The sequence below is a fragment of the Propithecus coquereli genome, unplaced genomic scaffold (genome assembly GCF_000956105.1).
Source record: "Propithecus coquereli isolate 6110/MARCELLA unplaced genomic scaffold, Pcoq_1.0 Scaffold181, whole genome shotgun sequence".
Taxonomy (NCBI): domain Eukaryota; kingdom Metazoa; phylum Chordata; class Mammalia; order Primates; family Indriidae; genus Propithecus; species Propithecus coquereli.
Window position 1 is genome coordinate 2,268,266 of NW_012142857.1, and position 23,647 is coordinate 2,291,912.

The following is a 23,647-nucleotide window of genomic DNA, read 5'->3' on the forward strand; positions in this document are numbered from 1 at the left end:
ACCTGAGTCAGAGCTTCAAGCATGTCCATCCCCCAGACAGTGTGCAACACACCCATTAGGTGTGAATATACCCATCCCCTCCTCCCCCTTCCCATCTGCCCGTATTAATTTTTCAAATATTTTTCTGCCTCTTACTCAATTTTGGGGGGGAGGTCCGTTAAATATATGTTGGTTTTTTTTTTTTTTTTCCTGAGCCTCTATAATCACAGGAAATGTTGGTATCCTTGATGTTATATTATCCCATTAAGTCTCTGAGGCTCTGCTCATTTTTCTTTAATCTTTTTTCTCTCTGTTCTTCAGATTGGGCAATTTCTCTTGATCTCTCATCATGCTTGCTGGTTGTTCTGCCATCTTGAACTTGCTATTGAGTACTTCTAGTGAATTTTTCATTTCAGGTATTTTTTCTTTTTTTTTTTTTTCTGGATGCGGTCTCACTCTGTTGCCCAGGCCGAAATACATTGTCCTGATCATAGCCCACTGCAGCCTCGAACTCCTGGGCTCAAGCAGTCTTCCTGTCTCAGCCTCCTAAGTAGCTGGGACTACAAGCACATGCCATCACACCCAGCTAATTTTTTGTTTGTTTGTTTGTTTTGTTTTGAGACAGAGTCTTGCTCTGTCGCCCTGGGTAGAGTGTAGTTCAGTGGCATCATGATAACTCACTGGAACCTCAAACTCCTCCTGCCTTAGCCTGCCAAGTAGCTGGGACTACAGATGCGCACCTCCATGCCCGGCTAATTTTTCTTATTTTTTGTAGAGACAGGGTCTTGCTGTTGCTCAGGCTGGTCTTGAACTCCTGGCCTCAAGAGATCCTCCTGCCTCAGCCTCTGAAAGTGCTGGGATTATAGGCATGAGCCACCGTGCCCAGCCCCTTTTTTCTTGTTAATAGTTTCTACATTAAGGTCTGTTTTACTTACTACAGATAGAGATAAATCAACTGGGGTGGTAGTTGGTTATATAATTTTCTATTCTTAAATCCTTTATGTATCCTTATATATGGAGCATGGACATCAAACAGTTAGTGTGCAATTATTTAACTACAGTTGTGCAGAGTGCTGCGAAGGAAGAGAGAGTGAGTAGTATGCATTTAATAGGGGTAATATCAGTCTGTAATAGTACCAAAAGCTACTCAAAGAGGTCATATTTATTATAATTTCTGTGAAGAGTAGCCAGCAAGAAGATGGGCACAAAATGAGTGTGAAAAGCCAGAAATCAGAAAAACCTCTGTTTATGTGACGTTCTTTGTAGCTGGGGAGAGCTAGGGTGTGAGTTGTTCAACATGAAACTGGAGAGATGCATAGGAGTATTGAACAGGGGAGATCAATCACATTTTCCCGCATAACATTGTATTAATGGTCCCTTAACTTTAACTTCCTCCTTAACTTTGTGTTAATGATGATATCATGGAAATTGGGTACTGTGAATCATTCTTTTTGATTGTATAAATTATCGTACTCAGCAGTTTGATTCACTATAGCAGATGTTATAAAACTTTTCTTTCTTTCTTTTTTTTTTTTTTTTTTTACAAACCTCCAAGCCTGCCTTCTTTTTTTAACTTGTGTTAAGCTTTGCTGACCAAGAAGAAAGTCTGACATGAAACGAATTCCCTGAACTTTTCTCTTCCACATTTTCACAATACCCTCATTCAGCTTCATACTTTCCGCTTCCTGTCTTTTCTTTGGAATCAGTATACTGCTTCCATTCCATGGTTTAACTCTTCGACATATACTCATCTTCTGTTATCTTAGTTTCTTAAAGAGTATAAGGACTAATAAATGCATTTTCATTGTCCAGAATTAGCCTCGTTTTTTAGATTACTGCACATAGTCCCTTTTTAAGGGGAGATTAAAACATCAGATAAATCTCAGATTGCCTTAAACTATCCTCCTCTTGATTATCCATCCCTCCTCCTTACCCCAAACTTCTAGGACTTTTAAAAAATACTTTCTTAGCTGAGTGTGCTGTCATGTGCCTGTAGTCTCAGCTACTTGGGAGGCTGTGTCAGGAGGATCACTTGAGCCCAGGAATTCGAGGCTGCAGTGAGTGATGATTGTGCCACTGCACCCTAGCCTGGGCAACAGAATGAGACCCCATCTCATATAAAGTTGTCATATTTGCCTTGTAAAAATGTTGTTTTGCCTGCTGTATGGAGAACAGGAAGCAAGATTAAATATGGAGAGAGATAAGTTGTGATTGTCAGTACTTCCATTGAGAAATAAATTATGGAGGTTGTGTCTACAATGGTGAAAGTGGAGACAGAGAACAGTGGCCAGGCTAGAAAACTATTAAGGAGGTAAGATTGATAGGAATTAGTGAATGATGGAGTGCAGTGAATAAAGGGGAAGGTATTATCAAGGATAACTCTTGGGTTTTTGTGGGGAGCAACTGAGATAATAGCAATAGTAGTGTCATTTTCTTAGAAAAGGAGCAGACTGGGGTAGGTCAGAGATGACTAATTTGGTTTTGGATATGATGGGATTATGGTACCTTTGTAAAAATCTACATTTAGATGTCAGCTGGGTATTTGAGTGGGGCAGTAAAGAGCTCAGAGATCTGAGCTGGTGAAACAAAATTACAAGTGTAGGGATGGTACTGGAAGATGTGCATTTAGAAGAGTTCACTTTAATGCATGGAGTCCTAGACCTAGGACCAAATCCATAGGTTTGGTAGAGGAAGTTAAACCTACAAAGTAGACTGAGAAGGAGCAGCCAGAAGAATAGGGAAACCTTGAAGCCAAAGAAAGGCAATAGTTTAAGGAGCAGAGGGGGTCGTCAGGCATAAATGTTAAGATGAGGGCCAAACTATGTTGGATTTAGAGATGTGGGGGATCATTAATGACCCTGGTAAGAACTGTTCCACTGGTTTGATAGAAGCAGACGTCAGATTGGATTTGGTGGGAGAAAGGAGTGTGAGAGGTAAGGAAATAGAGACAGGGAGTTGAGATAAATCTTATAATAAAATTGGCTGTGAAAGGAGAGAGTGATACCTGGAGAGGGAGATTTGAGGTTGAGGTGGTAGGCAGAAGGATTATTTTAAAAATGAATGGTCCATTTGAGTGTAAGAGGTTGATGAGAGCCAAGGAATAATCAATAATATAAGGTTCTGGGGAAAAGAGAGGGGCATGAGCTCTAATACTCATATGGGTAGGTGGGGAGTTTCCCTTTAGGTTGGAAGGAAGAACAGCATGGGGAAAATGCTATTCTAATAGGAAGAGTGTTCTATATTTAATACTTCACTGTAAATTTACTGTCACCCTTAATCCCAAGGGTTGAGAGCCTTTTATCCCATTTACATGATGCAATTCCTATTTGACAATTTTATCATTTTCTACTGCCAGCTACTTGACTACCCCTACCAGAAAAATCCACTTTTCCCCCAAAAACAATATACGTAGTAAATAATCAGCTTGCTTGGAAAGATAAATCTTTATGTATGACATCTTTTCCCTGTGTTTAGAACACTTCATTCTTATTCCACTGCAGTGAGTTTTGTCAGAGCTCGTATTTCCACTTCCTGTGACTTTTTCTTTTCCCCGTGTATTTAATTAGTTATAACAAAAAATTACACTTTAAGGAGAAAGCTAGTAGAATTCATTGAGCAGATTTGACCTCAAGAGTGGTCTGATGTCATGGCCAGAAAAAAACACAACTCCTTTTTCTTTAGAAGACTTTTCATGTCAGAGTGGTATATGTTATAAAGTTCAAGAGGTACAAAACTGTATACAGTGTCTTCTATTCCTTTTCCCTTGTTTACCCTCTTTCCTTCCCAAGACAGCTGGTATTATCATTTTCTTAAGTATCCTTCCAGAGATACTGTGTATCTACAAACTTGTATCAGTATAATTTTGTTTTTTTATTTATACAAATGGTATAATGTACCTTTTTTGTTCATTTAAAATTTTTTTATGAGAATTGCTCCATATCACTAAAGAGCTTTCTCATTTTTTTATGGTCACATTGTATGGACATGTCATGATGAGCTAACTGGTGTCATATTTATGGTCGATGCTAGTCTTGTGATTGATTTGACCATATTTAAATGGATAATACTGGTTACTAATTTAGGCAGCAGAAATTAAATCTCAGTTAATACTTAAATTTAAGGAACTTGAAAGATAGTCATTTGATTGATGTGTCATATTTAAAGTCATTGATACCATCATGTTTTCTTATAAGGAAAAACAATCTATATTTATTTGTGGTACTCATACAACTTATTTCCTGAAGAAACAAGAATTTTATGGTCATTTTTAACAAATTTACTTTTTAGCCTCATTCTGTATTATGTACTTCAAAATGGCCCAGTGCCACCTTCTTTCAAAAATTAATTTGAGACTTTTGATGCTTATCCTTTGTGGCTGCCATTAATTTCCTTTGAGTATATTTTTCAGATACTTCAACTTTAAGAAGAGTCTTTATTCCAGAATATATAACCTTATTCTCTACAGAAACAACTCTAATTTTCATTCAGTTAGAAAATCTTGGGTTTATTCCTTGTACCTGGGGGTGTTTTATATCTGTGAATATTTTATTTCACGTTTGTATTGACACTATGCTTCATTTATGACAATCTGTTGGTTTAACTTTTACTCCCTGTGTTAGCTCTCAGAGGTACTGTTTTGGGTAATGGTGTTAGGAAAAATATTTATGCTTATTTTCATTTAACTCCAAAATTAATGATACAGATATGCTTATGAAGTAGGCTACACAAGGGATTGTTTTAAATTAATAAATGTTCCAGTAACCATAAATGTTCTGGTTTTCATGAATATGTTAAGGAAACTTTATCACAATGCCTGTTTTATCAGCCACCGAGAACAGGGCTATGAAAAACAAAAACAGATGTTTAGAATATTCCTGTTTGTAATTAAGCAAAAAGTAGACTTGGCATGTTAGATCAATACAAGGATTTTTCAGGCATTTTCTGGTTTCTGTCTGTATATTGAACCATGATGGAAATGCCATATTGCACCTGAGTAGCACATCATCTGGATTAATGTTTTTGTCTGTTACCCACGGGTCATCGTGATAGTTGCCTTCTGTAATATCACATGTACAGGGCAAATTTTTGCTTGCCTTGCACATTCTTAGCATCCCCTTAAAAATGACCAGTTAATGAAGTTTACACTGCACAGTAAGTCCTCACTTAACGTTGTTGATAGGTTCTTGGAAACTGCAACCGTAAGTAAAATGAAGTATAGCAGGTCCTGGAATAACGTCCTTGACAAGAAAAACAAATTGGTTTTGTTAAAAGTCATTTCGTTTTAAGTCGCAGTTTCCAAGAACCTGTGGATGTTGTTTAAGTGAGGTCTTACTATATAGGTCACAACCTCTTGTGGTTAAAGATTGTGCCCTACACCTCTGTGATTAATTGGAGTTGTATCACTCACAGTGGTGGTGGTAGGCGTATTAAGTTCTAAATTTAGCATACAAGTGTAAAATGTGTGTAGGGTGTTTTCTCTTAAATGCCTTAAGTCATTCATAAAATAGAATATACTAGGTTTTCTGCGTTCAGAGTAGTTGAACTGTGTTCAGTAGTCATTGTTTATGAAACAAAACATCTGTTTCAACACTAGACTCACATTCAGCATGATGAGAGATATGTGGGAACTAGGAAGGACTGAGGGAGAAGCAAATTCTGTCACTATATCTTTTTTTTTTTTTTTTTTTTTTTTGGCCCTTCATCTTAATGCTCCTCTAGAGCAACTCTAGTGAGGGGAATGCAGACAGGTTTGATGCATATAATTACTTTGGTTGCTCATTTGCCAATTGCATATAGTTGAAGGTTTTTTTCCTTCTTTTTGTTTTCTTTTTTTTTTTTTAGAGATGAGATTTCGCTCTGTCACTGAGGCTAGAGTGTAGTTGCATGATCATAGCTCACTGCAGCCTTGAACGCTGGGCTCAAGCAATCCTCCTGAGTAGCTGGGACTACAGGTGCATGCCACCATGCCTGGCTAATTTTTAAAAAAAATTTTTTTTTAAAGAGTGGGTGGTCTCTTGTGGCTGGGCGCAGTGGCTCACGCCTGTAATCCTAGCACTCTGGGAGGCTGAGGCAGGAGGATTGCTTGAGCTCAGGAGTTCGAGACCAGCCTGAGCAAGAGCGAGACCCCGTCTCTATCTAAAAAAAAAAGAGTGGGTGGTCTCGCCATGTTGTCCAGGCTGATCTCAAACTCCTGGCCTCAAGTGACCCTTCCAATTCACTGGGGTTATAGGCATGAGCCACTGCTCTTGGCACAGTTTTTTTTCCCCCAACGTAAGTGTACATTTGATGTTTCTCCACTGTAAACCACGCCCACCTGGCCTCCAGAAAGGAGAATTTGAGTGTAAAAGAAATTGAGAATTTGAGTGTAAAAGTAATCATTACAGTTAACTCATTGCTTTCTAGACTAGTTTTTTTGAAATATTCTTTTTCATTTATATTAAAGTCAGAACATACATATTAACTCTATATATTTTGAAGATCCCTTTCTTAAACACTTTGAATAAAATTGTAAACTTGAAAATCCTTGTTTGGAATTTCTTGGCCTTGCAAGTTCGGTAATAGAGAATTAATATTGTGCCATTTTCAGTAGCTGAGTTTGCTAGGATTTTGATGGTATTAAGTCCTTGGAATTTGTTGATCAAGCAAACAGATAATAAATATATTTTAAAGGCCGGTGTAATGGTAACTATTGCTACCCATTTAGAAAGGTAGGCATGTTGTGTTGATTAAATAATCTGCCATTTCTTTTTATTGATTTTTGTATGTTTTCATACAGGTTGCTTTCCTGTTGCTTCTTTGATATCATTTCCTAGACCCTGCTCCATGATTTAATTCAAAATTCTGAAATGAAGATGGAGGAGGCAGTGGGAAAAGTCGAAGAACTCATTGAGTCCGAAGTCCCACCAAAAACATCTGAACAAGAGACAGCCAAGGAGGAAGATGGCTCTGTAGAACTGGAATCTCAAGTTCAGAAAGATGGTGTAGCAGATTCTACAGTTCTTTCTTCAATGCCCTGCTTGTTGATGGAACTGAGAAGGGACTCTTCTGAGTCTCAGTTAGCATCCACAGAGAGTGACAAGCCGACAACTGGCCGAGTTTATGAGAGTGACTCCTCTAATCACTGCATGCTTTCCCCTTCCTCTAGTGGTCACCTGGCTGATTCAGATACGTTGTCTTCTGCAGAAGAGAACGAACCCTCTCAGGCAGAAACCGCTGTAGAAGGAGACCCTTCAGGAGTGTCTGGTGCCACAGTTGGGCGTAAGTCTAGGCGTTCCCGGTCTGAAAGTGAAACGTCCACTATGGCTGCCAAGAAAAACCGGCAATCCAGTGATAAACAGAACGGCCGAGTTGCCAAGGTTAAAGGTCATCGGAGCCAAAAGCACAAGGAGAGGATCAGACTACTGAGGCAGAAACGGGAGGCTGCTGCAAGGAAGAAATACAACCTGCTGCAGGACAGTAGTACCAGTGATAGTGACCTGACTTGTGACTCAAGCACGAGCTCATCAGATGATGATGAAGAGGTTTCAGGGAGCAGCAAGACAATCACTGCAGAGATACCAGGTAGAGGATGTTTTTTAAACTGACTGTAAAGCACTTGATGACATTTCTCAGCTATAAGGCTCAGTTAGATGAGTGACACTTGAAAAAATCCAGGAGGCCTGCAGCTCTGTGTAAATTTGAAGACTGCAGTCTATTAACAAGACATGGCCAATTTAAAAAACCTGTTCTGAGGTTTCCAGTGCACTTTAGCACATCAGCAAAAAAAAAAAAAAAAAAAAAAAAAAAAATGGTTAATGATAGGGACAAGATTATTTTTAACTAATGGAATTTCTCACAAGTCTCTTTCTCTGTAACACAAGACCTGAACTCCCCTCATTGCCTTTTTAGCACTGCTTAGATTTAATACTCACTGTTCAGCATAATTACTAAGTACGTTTTCCTCAGGAATAGGCACCTTGCTCTATTATGTAGCCACTGCACTTGAGCTTATAGTGTCTGAAATAACACATTCTATCTTTCGTTAAAGTTTTCTAACAACTGTTCCTTCTAAAACAGTAGTTTTATGTGTTTTTCCCCAGATGCAGTGCATGATAAGCTAGTTATCCTTGTTGCGCATCTTTCTATCCTCAGTTGTCACTCACATTGAGAAGAATATATTTTGCATAACTCCCCCTTAAACCTCCAAGCTTTAAAAAGTTTGTTAGGAATCTGCTTGTTTCAGCTATCATTGGTATAAGAATCTGTAATTTATTATTATACATGTTTGACAAGTCCGATTTCCCCGTATTATCAAATCTGGTACTGTATACTACAAAGGCAGTCTCGAGATTTCATAGTGGAAGAAAGATGATATCTGAATGGTTCTTAAGTGGCGAATTCTCATTATTAAAGAGACTTTTATAATCAGGAACATTTTGTAAAGTACATGGCATTTAATATGTCACAACAGCATTGTTTATTGCTACATTAAAGAGGGAGAAGTTTTGGTTTTCTCAAGTTTTATGAGTGCCTATGTTATTTCTCTCTAGTTTTCTGAAAGTTTTCTGATTCTACATGTGAAGACAGCATATTGCTGATATACAAAGAATATTTCAAGAAAAATCATATTGGTTAATTAAACCTATAGCTATCCAAACTTATATAAACTCAATAACTAGAATGATTGGTTTTAAAGCACTTTATAGGTGTTCAACTTAAAATAATAAAAGTCTTATCCATATAACATTAAATATGAGTTATAAAGTGTTTAGAATTGCTTTTTCTTTTTTTAATATCTCTATTGAGTTCCTTTGCTGTAGTTCCTTGTATTTAAACTACTGAAAGGGGATTTAACCAAAGCTCATCAGTTAAATGCATGAGAGAAACAGACTTTGAGGTTCTAAGACTGAGGTTCTTCTTTTTTTTTTTTTTTTTCCTTTTTTTACTGCCGTAAAGACTGAGGTTCTTAGAACCAGACTAAGGCAGGTTTAATGTATATTTCAATTTTACTTTTTGTTTTTTTTCTGAGACAGAGTCTCACTCTGTTGCCCATGCTAGAGTGCAGTGGTGTCATCATAGCTCACTGCAACCTCAAACTCTTGGGCTCAAGCAATCTTCCTGCCTCAGCCTCTGGAGTAGCTGGGACTACAGGCATGTGCCACCATACCCAGCTAATTTTTCTGTTTTTTTGTAGAGATGAGGGTCTTGCTATGTGGCTCAGGCTGGTCTTGAACTCCTGGGCTCAAGCAATCCTCCCGTCTTGGCCTCCCAAAGTGCCAGGGATTACAGGCATGAGCCACCATGCCTGGCCCAATTTTACATTTAAAAGTATTTTTAACAAAGTCTTACTAGCACCTGTAAAATTGTTTATGCATTCTTATATCCTGTTCTATTAATCAAGATCATGATGGATCTCTTGACATAGTACTTAATTCCACTTACCAGATTTTTTTTGTTTTTATGTAACCACCCCAATACTTTGCCGTTTTATGGAAAGGAAGAAGGCAGGTGAACAAAATTATCTTTGAAGTCAGAATCCCATTGTAGAGGTGGCATGAGAAATGTCTTCAAGGGCATTTTCCCTGTTGGCTTATGTAGGTTAGATGTGCTTTGTTCATATTTTCCTGACCTCTTTGCTAATTGACTATCTTGACCAATGTTTAAAACTTAAAACACCAGTGGTCTCTTTTTTGTCTATTCTGAATTATATACTAACCAAACACCAAAGTAATTTGAATTTATAATTTAGTTTCTATTGTTCACACCATTTAGTCAATTTGTAGCTTTTGAAAACATGCAGAATTTTCTAAGGTAATCCTGGAGAATCAAATGGTAGGTTAAGGTGCAGGGGCGCTATGTGATTGCCTATGCTGTGTACTGCACAGTTTTGGGAGGTACCACTCACTTAAGGCAGCTATGCATAGTTTTTCCTGAAATTATGCAAAGCAACAAAGATGGAACAACCTAGAGTTTAAGTATTTGGAATTTCAGTTCAGCTATCCATATTACTATCTCTGAAAAATTGTGACATTGTGTATTTTTAATGTAACAGTTATGTATCCTTCAGTTTCCTGAATCACATTAGGACTTCGGGGAAGAGAGGAGACACACTCAACCTTATAGCAAGAGCAGTTGTTGAAAAGTTGTATAAATTGTAAAGGTAGGATAAATTATGAACTGACGTGAGTGCAACGACGTGAACATTCAGGTGAACTTAAATTGGATGGGCCTAACAGAATCTCTTGGATGATGAAATTTGAATCCAGCTTTTTACACAGAATGGAAACCAAGTGGAAAAGTAGAAATTGAAATTATTGCTATACTCTTTCATCAAGGTACAACTCATTTAGTAATTCAGAAGATGCTTTATTTACAAGCTTTTGTTTGGCAGCAGCTTAAAGGTTGAAGGAATGATCCTAAATGTTTTCTTATGCCAAATAATTTAACAGTTAGTGCATTTTTTGTTAAAGAGTGCAAATAATGATGCAGACTAGTATAGTTCATGATCATGTTTAATAATCGAGTTTGATATCTGGGCAACAGATGTTTATGAAGTTTTTTTAAGTTAGCCATTAACCGACAGGCAGCTTAGTATTGGCATGAGATCGTTCTCTCCTTGAAGTTTTTGGAAATACATTGATGTTTTAAGAATTTGTTTGGAGTTATCATACCGAAATAATTCTGGCAGTACTTTCATTGGGGGACATAGAGATGAGTAAAGATAGACTATTTTATAGTAAATTGATAGTATTTCATAATGAATTAATGTAAAAATACTATGTGGTAGTTATCTTGAATATTCAAAGCTTTATCAAGTGTCTGATTTATCTTTATAGATTATCTTTTTGTGCTTTGGTCATTCTTTGCAGTTTTATGATTAGAGCATTATTTTTTATTGGGGGAGCAGTTTCTCTATAAAATCGCTTTTGAGACTAGCCCTGTAAAATCTGCCATTTTGGGGGGGTTTGGTTTGATTTAATATTAATAATGAACATTAGACTTAATTCAATTTAAGAAATTCTCTAAACTAACATGCGGGCATCAGTATACATGGGTAGTGGGAAAAAATTATTTTTCATAAATATTTAGCATAGAATGAACCTCTATACAGCATTGCTTTAGCTTGTCTTGGCTATAATGACCTGCTTTTGTGTGATTTAATAGTCCACCGTGTAAATACCTATTCAGACTTAGGTTCCAAAAATAATACCCACCAGGGTAGGTAAGAGTCAGTTGTCTTGGCTGGTTTGCCTTTAGAAAATGTAATTGGTCTCTTTTGGAGAATGCCAGGGAGGCTAAGATCACCTGAATTCTCAATCTGTGTGGCCAGGCCAGACCAGCTCAGCCCCATTTCAAGCCAGGATCTCAGCACCCATTACTCACCATACATATTTATGCACTGAACTGCGTCATGATAAGCTATCATCCTATCTCACAGTTTTTTTTCTTTGGTAGAGATTATTATACTTGATCAATTAACTCTTGCTTGGAAACTAAAAAAAAAAAAAAAATTTTTTTTTAAGTGTTAAATTCTTTGTAGACATTTTTGAAAGAAAAATGTGAAGTAGAAGATTAAAATCACCCATAATTCTGCTTTTGTTAACATTTCAGTATGTTGCCTTCCATAACATATAACAAAATTTTTCATACTAGGTATTGCTTTTATCTTCCTTTCTCGTTTAACGTTGCATTTTGAACATTTAACCAAAACACTGTTCTCTCTAGAATGTATGGTTTTTGAACAATTTTGCTAATTATAAAAATAACTTCTCTAATGTTGGCACTTTGGGCTGTTTTTAGTTTTTGCTATTATGAGTTAAGGGTATGAGCACTTAAGCCTCTTGACTACATATACTGCCATACTGTTTTTTGAAAATAAGTTTATTCCATACAGGAGTTTGAGTGTTCATGCATTATATTCTTGCTGTTGAGTATTTTTGAAAATCTTGCTGATTTGATGAAAGAATTGTATCTTACTGTTAATTTGCATTTCTTTGATCACTAGTGAATTTAAAATCGTATTTGGCCATTGTATTCTTTTGGTAAATAGTCTAGTCATGTACTTTGCACATTTTCCCCCTGACACGTGTTTTTCCATATTAATTTGTGAGGCTTCTTAACCTACTGGGCATTTAATTGCTTGGAAAATTTTTTTCCCCAGTCTGTATGTTTTCTAAAGGAAAATTTTAATATTAGTTTAGGCAGTGGGTTCTCATGGTAGAAGACCCCAAGCCCACATGGGGAATCCCATGAAGTGTAATTGACATTTTTCCTAGGTTGAATATGAAATGATTTAGTGGCTAAAAGCCTCATGTCTCTCTTTTTAAACTTTTGTAATCTGGTTGCATTTTGGTAGCTTTTTAGGAGACTTGCGAAATATTAATACATTGATAACAAAACACCAAAAGAGTCAGGTGGTAACTGTCTCTTTTCAGCTTAGTAAATGCAAATCAAGCAGGTAAATAGTGAGCAAGTATTTGAGCACCTCTGCTCCATTAAATCAGAATCTTTGTGGTCTGACTCCTGGCTTCAGCTTAAAAAATGATGACATTGTAAAGTGATTAGCTTTAAAAGGTGAAGACAGTGGGCATCCAGGTATAAGTTATGCAGTGGTTTGTTGTCTCCCATAGCTAAAAATCATTGTGATACCTATAGTCTGGTTCAATTAAGTTCTCTAACTGCTAACAGGTATCAAATTCTAAAACAGTGGAGTCTGTAGTTTTTTGAAATCATATTAGTTATAAACCACCGTACAGTGCTATATTAACAAGCTTAGGCGCCTTTTTCTTTTACTCCATTTAAGTGATTATTTGAAAAGCACGAATTGTTAAATGTGGTTTTCTATGTGTTGCAATGTCTGGATAGTGTTAAGTTAAATTTACAAGCTTTCAAGTCTTAACTGGTGGGTCTCCTTTGGCAGTCTCTCGTGTTAAAGCACCAGATATTATTTTCAGCCTGCTTTTCCTAACTTATTTGCTAAAGTGAGTGCCTAGATTAACTTTGTGTATGTAAAAGCATACCTTTGCTTTTGATATGTCTTTTTTTCAAAATAGGATATATCTTAGTGTTAATAAAAGGACTTGTGTGCTTAAGGTGAGAATATGTCCCTGGTTTCCTCTTCTCAAATTATTTTAGAGTAGTTTTGGGTTCACAGCAAAATTGAGCAGCAAGTACAGGGGAGTTCCCATATACCCCCTTACCCCACACACCCACAGCCTCCCTCACTATCAACATCCTGCACTAGAGTGGACATTTGTTACCCTGATGGACCTACACTGACACATCATTATCACCCAAAGTCCATAGTTTACTTTTAGGATTCACTCTTGGTGTTGTAAGTTCTCTGGGTTTTGACAAATACATAATTGGTCTCTGTTTTTAAAGCTTCAGAATGTCTTGCTTATCAGTGTTTATTGCTAGTGTCTTTAGGAGGCTGCAGCTTATCTCACTGCCTCCAGCATAAAAGTGTTCTCACACCATTTTCTGAGTTTAGCTTTTACATGCCCATTTTCAGTATTCATTGAGAAATAAGTAACACTGGAATCTAAAGCAGATCAAAGTAGCCATCTGATTTCCTGTCCTATGTTTAAGTTTACCTAACATTTATAATGGAGCTTAAAGGAAGTTTGATTTGCTTTAAATTCCATTTAGTCTTTTTTTTTCCCCATAAGCTAAATATACTACACATTGGCGAAGGGTATGTCCTTCTTGAGAAAGTTTATATATATATAAGTAAGACTTTTTAAAAAAGTGAAGACAGCATAGGGGATGGCTTAATCAGAGGAAAAAGGAATAATGCGTCAGAGGGAAGGTTGGTAACAGACTTCATGAAGTTTTTATTTGCTAGGTTGAATTGGGCTAAAAATTTGTCCCACAGCCTTTTAGGCATTGAAAATAGATGGCATGACTGATTAAAAAGTTCTTTTTGTCTAGGAGAAACACAGTTATTCTTGATACAGAGAAATGGGAAATTTTTGTTATCTTTATAAAAAGCTACTATGTGATAAAGTGAACCATGTTTTTAGAAACACTATGGGGTAAATTCAATAGAGCATTTCATGGGAGTGTTCATTGTAAGACTTCTTGACGTAGGTAGATATATAAGGCCAAGATGGATTGATGCCATCAATCAATCACTTATTCAGCAAGTATTTAAGCACCTAGTATGTGCCATTGGGAACACAACAGTTATCGAAGTCTCTACCCTCATGGAACTTAATCTTCATTGAGGAGACAGTTAATAAATGAATTCATCATATGCTACCAGGTAGGGATATATGCTGTGAATAATAATAAAACAGGATATGAGATAAAGATTGACTAGGAATGGGGTAGAAAAGCTATTTTAGATGGTATAGTTAAGAATGGTCTGAAGAGGTAACATTTTTAATAGGCCCCTTAGAATGAAGAGTTCAACATAATTGGTTTTATTAGAGACAAAAAGTATAGGGGATCCAAATCAGAGATAATCTAGCTTCATTCAAGGATAAGACAGTATATTTATGGGACCATATCCTAAACTGGAATCCTGTGAAACCACTATTCTACTGGATATTAATAGCTGTACACATGTTCACATATTTGAAAAATGCTGGATTATGTGTTACCAGGTTTTTTTGTTGTTTTTTTTTTTAGGATTTTTTGGTTGGTTTTTACAGCAGGACAATCTAGCCGTTAATGTGCTCTCCAGAGGGGAAGGATATGATTTGGTGCATATCCCAAACTTAACCACCAAACTTTTAAAATTTTTTTTGGTGGCATACATACATACACACACCTTGCATAGATAAGGGTTTGTAAAAAGCTGACCCAGGTGTATTCATGGATTCTGTAAATCCTTTATGTGGTTTTCCATAAGAATTTCTTTAAACTTAAAACTTACGATAAGAGTCAGTCAGCTGAAAATTATTGTATAATGATTTATTGTAGGCCAGCTGCCAAACAACTTTTTAAAATGTGAAAACCAGAGTGGTTAAAATACTCAAAGAGACTGGGTGTGGTGGCTTACACCTGTAATCCTAGCACTTTAGGAGGCCAAGGCTGGAGGATTGCTTGAGGCCAGGAGTTCAAAACTAGCCTGAGCAAGAGTGAGACCCCGTCTCTACAAAAAAATAGAAAAATTAGCCAGGCGTGGTGGTGTGCAACTGTAGTCCCAGCTACTCGGGAGGCTTGAGCAGGATGGTCACTTGAGCCCAGGAGTTTGAGGTTGCAGTGAGCTATGATGATGGCCACTGTACTCTAGCCTGGGTGACAGAGTGAGACCCTGTCTCACCAAAAAAACCAAAAAAACAAAACAAAACCCTCAAAGATACAGTGGTTCTGAACCACGGCTGTGCATTAAAATCACCTGGGGAGATTAAAACAAACCTCACATACCTTGGAGCCACCCTAGGTTTTGGTATTTCTTAAACCATTTCAGGTTCTTACGTTCAGCAAAGGTTGGAAACCATTGTTACAGATTAAGTCAGTTGTATAGTAACAGAATACATGCTTCCAGGCAGATACATTGAAGCCATGAAAAATGGTAATGTTGGTCATTTTATTATTTTTCTTGGAATTAGTGGCTCTGGTTAATGAATTTAAACGTGGCCTTTGAATGCTGTATCTATTAGGCTGTTTTTAGCAATGCTTATGTCATTTTCATGAGTAAGCATGTCTTAATAAAAAAGACAATTTTCTGAATTAATGTTTTATCAAATGGCCTCAGTGTCTTTAAAGCTGACTTCAGTCGTGTTGGGGGATCTGAAGGAGTGCCCAGGGAAATTCCAGGATTACTTGACAGGGGTGCTGTGTGTGATAGGAACTGCATAGGCAGTGTCCTAGAAGAGGCCATGAGCTGCCTTTCCAAGATGGAGAGGCAAACAGAAGTTACACGTGTGGATGGAAACACTAACTCACCTTCACACAGGCGAAGAGAACTGCAGCTGCTGGAAGCTAGGGGACCTAAAATGCAACTAGTTGGCCTAATAATTTCCCCTATCACCCAATCAGGTGCTTAAATGCAGATGCCTGAGTCCCAAGTGCTGCCACAGCAGCCCTTTGGTTCTCATGTGACTTGTCCAAATTTTAAAAGTACATTAAAATTCCCGAAGACGTATAATAACAGTTTTCCAATTAACGTTGCTGAAAATGGGACTATTTATAGAACAACCTTTGAATCTATCACAAAATTATGTTAACTAGCTGCTTTTTGGATTATGTAAGAAATATGCTTTTGTCCGTTGTAAGTTTTTTTCAATGATGTTTTAAAAACTATGATAGTAAACCATTTCTTTTTTTAAAATTAGGTATTCAAAACAGAAAGCTGCAAAATTTGATAAATTTTAGCTTGAATTTTGTTATATATGGTTGGAACATAGAACCATATTTACACAGTAATAGGAGTGACCCTCTTTGTGTTTTTTTAATAAAAAATAGAGATAAAATTAAAAATTGGGAATTTTAGTGAACCCAGATAGGTAAATCGTTAATTTCTTGAGAATCTCTTAGCATTTATTCTCTACAGACACTGTTGACTCCCTTCTGATTCTAATTGGGGAATCACGTAATTAATCCCACTGTGAAGATCATGAATGAATGTACTGCATGAACATTTTTATATCACTATTCCATGTCATTTAATGAACTAATTTGTTGCTAGTCTTTCATGAACTATAATATTAAATAGCATTTGTATGCAGGAAGAATACATTACTTTTTTTGAGCAAACATTTGCTCTGTACCTACTATGCAAGATACTGTAGGAAAAGCAGATTAGACTGCAGTTTGACTTCATGCATAACAAAAATAGTATTTTTCACTGATACAAAGATGGATTTTTATCTTGAGCTTTAATTTAGAGCTCAGTGCCTGAGGCAATAACCTGGTAGGCATCATCCAGTGGAATTTCTGGTAACCTGATGTAAAGGGTACTCTAGAGCAGCCGTCCCCAATCTTTTTGTCACCAGGGACCAGTTTCATGGAAGACCGGTTTTTTTTTTTTTTTGAGAAAAAGTCTCACTCTTTTGCCCTGGCTAGAGTGAGTGCCGTGGCGTCAGCCTAGCTCACAGCAACCTCAAACTCGTGGGCTCAAGTGATCCTTCTGCCTCAGCCTCCCGAGTAGCTGGGATTACAGGCGTGCGCCACCATGCCCGGCTAATTTTTTCTATATATTTTTAGTTGTCTGATTAATTTCTTTCTATTTTTAGTAGAGACGGGGTCTCGCTCTTGCTCAGGCTGGTTTCGAACTCCTGAGCTCAAACAATCCGCCCACCTCGGCCTCCCAGAGTGCTAGGATTACAGGCGTGGGCCACTGCGCCCGGCCTCATGGGAGACAATTTTTTCATGGTGGGGGAGCGAGGGGGGATGGTTTTAGCATGATTCAAGCCCATTACATTTATTGTGGAGTCAAACCTCTCTGCTAATGATGATCTGTATTTGCAGCTACTCCCCAGCACTAGCTCCAACGCCTCAGCTCCACCTTAGATCATCAGGCATTAGATTCTCACAAGGAACATTCTAGATCCCTAGAATGCACAGTTTGAGAATCTACTGCTGCCGCTGCTGGGACAGGAGGCAGAGCCTATGCTTATGCAGTGATGCGAGTGATGGGGAGCTGGGGAACAGCTGTAAGTATAGATGAGGCTGGCTTCTGCTTACCTCCTGCTGTATAGCCCAGTTCCTAACAGGCCACAGACCGGTACTAGTCCTTGGTCTGGGATTGAGGACCACAGCTGTAGAAGATAAAAGTAATATGGTCACTCTGTCAAGGTATTGAATGGGTTTTTAAATTGCTAGTGACTGAGCTTATTAGCTGATGTACTACCAGTTTGATACATTGACTGCCATGTGAGTTGTATTTAGCTCAGGCTAGTTTTGAGCACAGGGCCACGTGAAGCAAAACCTTGCAGTTGGTTCATGAAAATCCTACTTTTATTGTTACAATTAATATCGACCATTTAATTCTTAAAATGTGGATTGCGTTGCATATAAATCATACACAGAAAACAATAAACAATACCAAATTAGAAAGGATCATTTTGTCTTTTAATGAAACACTATGGCCCCAGGGAAAATTTTTTTTTCTAGTGTGGCAATGTGTTAATTTTGTTTTCAGTTCCTGAGCTGAAAATAAATGGCCCTTAGTTATGTTAAAAGGCACAGGGACTGTGTCAAAGGGAAGAAAATATCACAGGATTGAAAGTCTTGCAACATGATAGATGTTTTTATGTGTGGCCGTGGATTGGGAAATACTGATATTTTATCTTTTCAGGGTTTATAGGAATATTGTGAGAAACAGCTAACTTAGGATGAAAATCTTCAACAGGAATATGTAACTTTGCTAACACTAAGTGGTTTCGTAAAATTGTTTTCTACTGGATTTACTTTTAAGAGAAATTTAGTTTTTCTCTTCACATTTGTAATTTATCAATATGAAAAGGTTAATTTTATTATTTAATGAAGTTGCAACTTTGGAAAAAGTCTAATTCTGTGTTTTATAAGAGGAAGGATAGACGTGGTATATTTGGAATTTCATATATGAACATTAATTTATCTTAATGTTTGTCGGTAACTTTGCTCAGGAAAACCATCACTGCTTTTTAAAAAAATGGTTCTGTATCCAAATATTTGCAACTTGTAAGTTATCAGTAATACTGAGCCAAGTTCTTTTCCTTTTTTGGTTTTGAATTGAAAATTAGCCTTGTGATTTGATTCTCCCCGCCCCCCTTTTTAGAACTTGATGGCTGAAAATTGGTAGTTAACTTTGGGGAAGGCTTGTTTATGTGCTCAGTTTTGTTTAAGAATATATGTAAAAATATAAATGGATGAAAAAGACTAGTGGTCTCTTCTTTAATTGTATAATGACTGTCAGATTTCCTGAACTTAGTATTTGACCAATAGTGGTAAAATTTGAACACCAAGCGCCTTGCAACACATAACATTCGTATGATTTTTCACCATAAAATATATAGGAATTTATTGTAACTGATGGATTTTTCTCTGAAATGATAGTGCAACACTTGTAAACTTAAGCAATTTTTTTTTAAATTAAGCTTTACATCAACAGGAAGAGCATATTAGTTTTAGGTGATTGAATTTTAATTTACAATCTTTACTTGAAGCTGATATTTTCAGGAAAGTTTGTTCTATCTTCACCTTCTTCCTAGAATCACAGACTTTACTAGGCATGGATTTTTAGCAATAAGAAAATATTAATTTCAGCATGTTAATGGCTACTTTTCTGTGCATGTGTAAACTGGTTCAAGCACTTAACAGGCTTTTTTTGTTTTATGATATAAAATCTAATATGTTAAGCATATCCTGAAGTGCTTCTTATTTTTAAAATAGCAAAAATTTTTAAGAATAACATATAGACAGGTTATTGCTAATATTGTATTGCCTGTATATATTCTAATTTTTGTTATTGCATAATTGGGCAAGAGCTCTGTAGATTATTTTGCCTTTAAGAAAAAAATGGAAAGAAATTTCAGTGGAATGGAATTATCAAACACAAATTTTAATAATTGGTACTCAAGGTAAGAATAACATTTTGAATATTTGAAAAGGTGTTGAAAATTAATAATTTTGAGAAGCTTTTCTACAAAATTTTGGATAAAGACGTGGAAAGGTTTTGGTAGAAAGAGAAGGAAGGCTAGAATACATTGATTTAATTCATAGAACCTATGCCAAAATATTAAAAATTTATCGCAAAGTAAAGCTTGACATTCTGTGGTTTGAAGACTTTAACCTTAAGAATATTTTGTAGTAGAAACATGTACAAAAGATTTTTATCCCGATTTTCACTTTTGCATAGTGCTTTGAAGATACGTTGTCTTAAGGAGTATTTGGAAAAACAATAGGTTTTGCTTTAAAATAATTACACCTTTTCCAGATTGCATAATTCAAAGATTTATCTTCCAAAATAATTTGTTTTTGATTATGGACATTTAAGGAAATATTAAATATTTGAAATGGTTTTAATACTTTTTTTATGTGACGGGTATTTATAGGTTATTGTATTCTTTCAGTGAGGCAGAGACTTTATTTTTAAGATTACAGGTATATTGCTAATACTTTTAAGTGGGAATTACTTTTGGATTATGCCAATAGTGTTTTTATGTAGCTATTATTTACATGCTTAAATGGTCTTCCCTTCATTTTCTTTGAATTCGCTTAGTTTTCCTGGAGTTTTAAGAAGATTAAGGACCATGTCCTATTTGGATTTATTTATAATCAATAAATGGCTGTTTCTGGAAAGAAATGTCTTTGAACCTATAACACTAATCCAGATGTGGTTGAAATGTTTTTATTTAAGAATAAGATTCCATAGCTGGACTATTTCATCTCTCTAATAAGTGCATATGAAATTTACCTTTGTCTAATCTGTCAGATGACATTTTTCACTTGCAGCTTGTTTTCATGGGATAGAGAAAAGGATTAAGCTGCTGACTTTAAAAAAAGTTACTCCATTTAAAAATTACTGAGCATTGTAGAAAGAAAACTTTGGAAATGTTAGGTAACAAATTATAGTCATAACTATAGTCATAACTCTATTACTGGTTGTTGGTATTTCCTTGTGTTATTTCTCTTTAGTTGGTGGCATTTCAGAGGGCATTATCCGCTCACTAAAGATAAATGTGTTTTCTGTTAATCTATCCACAGCCTGCTTTCTGCCCAGTTTGTACTAACTAGTTCATTGTCCTAGGACATTAGATACCTAATCACCTTAAGTGAATTTAACCAGCAGATTAGAATGATCTGGTTCTTTGAGCCGCTTATTAGATAATAATAACTCTCTTAATCATATTGATGCATACTTTTCATGCATAATTAAAATTGAGTGTAACTTATAAAACCCTAAATAATTTTAATTTAGAGCACAAGGTAAAATTAAAATCTTAAGGTTTAGTATTTTGCATGAAGTTTTTTTCTTTAATTAATTAGAAGTAGCATAAAGGATTCCGTTATTTTGGGGCTTCAAGAGAAAAGCCTATCTTTTTTTGTTTGTTTGTTTTTAAATTACTAAATCAGAAATAAGCCTAGTCTCAGGGATATGTATATATGTGTATGTGTGTGCATGTGCCTACCCATCTTTAAAATGCTGAAATAATCCTGAATTTCATTAATATTATATTTGAGAAATGGCTAGAGGCAGATAGCTGTGCAGTAGTATACAATGATTCTAATGGAGTCAGGTCATTAATATAATATCTGTTTATTGCTTCCTTAAAGGTATGTAAGAATAAAAAAGTTGCCCACAGATAAACCTAATAATAGTAATTAAACTGGAGAAAACGGCTTTTTAAATAATTAACTAAAGGTTTTGAGTTTTTAAAAAAAATCTCACTAGCAGACTGAAAAAAAGAATATACAGAAACTAATTTATTTTGCTTATTGCTTTTGTCATTCCCTCCTGTTATGTAGATTTAACAGCAAGGGTCTTTGAATAGAGGTATATCTCAATTTACATAAGATTTATTTCTTAAAAGTTGTAGGCAAAACCATTCAAAGTGTATTAAGTCTGCTTGTTAATGAAAGAAATGCTGTGATCTATTCTTTTGTTGAGCATAGCAACCTAAATTGCTATTACTGATCATTTTTATTTTTAATATACAGCTGACTTTGCCTAAAGGTGCAATTAGGTGAGAGTTATAGGAAAGATGGCAAACAGGCTTTGTGTTATCATTTGTTTAGAATAGCAGATTTATGGGCAAGTTATCTTACAAAAGGTTACCTTTTAAAGAAATTGTATCTTTTTTTATTTTTTTAGCTTATATTGAGTTCCCTCTCTCCATTTTTTTTATTATTTAAATGGTACAATGAGGGTGCGATGAAAAAGATTTTATGAAATCCCACTTGTCAGAAAATACAGTATCAAAACAATTCAAAATTTTTTCTCAAAATCCTTTTCAAAAATGGCATATATGCCCTCAATCATAGTACAGATAAGAAATTTAATTTGTCTAGAAGTTATGAGTTTATGAATTATAAATAACTTGAATAACTTAAGAGTTTCAGTATTTTCTATTTTTTTCTTGATTCCTGTTTTTACTTCCTCTGAAGTTTAGGAAAGTTAGTAAGAGTTGGAATGAAACCAGTAGTTTACTAGTATTGATAAGATATTTTCATATTGTATTAAATGACCACAGTGTAAAACAGAAAACATCATAAAAAACGAAGGAATAATCTGCAAAGAAGGGTGTTCTTTGGTGATGAAGTCTTATTCGTATTATAACTTTCAGATTTGAGAAAAATGTTATCAAATTACTGTTTTTACTTTATTGCATTTTCTTTACCTCACTGTGCATTTGAAGTGTAACTAACCTAGATAAATAAAAATTTTGAAAAAGAAATGTTTCTTGTTACTCTTTGAAGATGGTGTTATATTAGTGATTCCCTACCGGTTAATTCACATTAGGTGTTCCTGAATCAAGAAACTTGCTTTTCTGTAATGAAATAAATGGTATTAGTTTGTAGTCAGTATAATTAAATAATAGGTTTTACATGGTATTTTTGGGATAATTTTCACTTGTTTTGTTATGGATATATTGAAAAAGGAGATAAAATACCACTGTGAACATAACAGACCAATTCTTTTTGTTTAAACTATATGTCCTACTAAGCTGTCCTATTAAAAGTTGAGGAATATTTGGAAAATAGCAAAATTTAGACTACTTCAAGAAGGACTCAAAAGGCTGGAATGGATGAATCTTTAGCAAGGTATATAGACATGGGGATGTGATTAATATATCTAAATTTTGTGCTCTTCCTTGGTATATGTAGTGCAGATATTTTAGTTTTGTTCTCTATAGATCTGAATCCTCAAAGCAGTAGGTCAAGGATTTGTCCCTAAAATAGAAAGATAAATTGAAAGATGGTGACCTCTTCAAGCGCCCTGTTTCTGTATTTATTCTGTATTTATAGGTTCCCTTAAATACCCAGATAAATTACCTGAGCTATCTTTTGAATAACCTCACTTTATTCAGAGCTTTTTCGACTTTGTAGTTAATGGTGAAGCATTAAATTGTTTTTTTCTTTTCATCAACTTTTCAATTACTCTGATAATCTTGAATTTCTTTTTTTGAGACAGAGTCTTACTCTGTTGCCCTGAGTAGGGTGCCGTGGTGTCAGCCTAGCTCACAGCAACCCCAAAGTCCTGGGCTCAAGTGATCCTCCTGCCTCAGCCTCCTGAGAAGCTGGGACTACAGGCACACACCACAACGCCCAGCTAATTTTTCTGTTTTTAGTAGAGATGGGGTCTCACTCTTGTTCAGGCTGGTCTTGAACTCCTGGCTTCAAGTGATCCTCCCGCCTCGGCCTCACAGAGTGCTAGGATTACAGGCATGAGCCACCACTTGAATTTTTGTTTTTACCTCTTCTTTGATCCTTTCAAAATGAGAAATGAACTCTTCATCAATATCACAAATAGCTTTTCTGGGTGGACTGAATTACCTGACATTTACCAGTATAAGGACAAGTGTAATCCTTAAAACTTTATTTCCACGTTAGAAACTTTATAAAATTTAAATTTTTTAGATAATTGAGATGAGTCTAATGGAAAAGGTATAAAGTAGACATTGATTCCATTTTATTTTAAAAATTATAACTCCTAAACAAAGTTTCAGTGCATATTAATGCATTTCATTTCCATTTAGTCCTATCTTCTTAGACATTTTTCTTTTTACTAAACTAGTTTTGTGATGTTATTCTG

The 23,647-nt window shown here is 35.8% G+C and overlaps 1 protein-coding gene and 1 pseudogene across 2 annotated transcripts in view; one reads left to right on the forward strand and one right to left on the reverse strand.

Moving 5' to 3' along the window:
- The window catches only part of LOC105808873, a 24,329-nt pseudogene extending 22,599 nt beyond the window's left edge, over window positions 1-1,730 (reverse strand).
- LOC105808907 (chromosome unknown open reading frame, human C18orf25) overlaps window positions 1-23,647 on the forward strand; it is a 73,335-nt gene that overhangs the window by 22,678 nt on the left and 27,010 nt on the right. Inside the window, exon 2 of one of the 2 annotated variants that reach the window (XM_012642675.1) lies at window positions 6,755-7,539. In XM_012642675.1, coding sequence (XP_012498129.1) covers window positions 6,825-7,539 — 715 coding nt within the window. In that variant the 5' untranslated portion in view covers window positions 6,755-6,824. Of the gene's footprint in view, window positions 1-6,754; window positions 7,540-23,647 lie in introns of those variants that run through there. The other variant, XM_012642676.1, reaches the window with a different exon arrangement.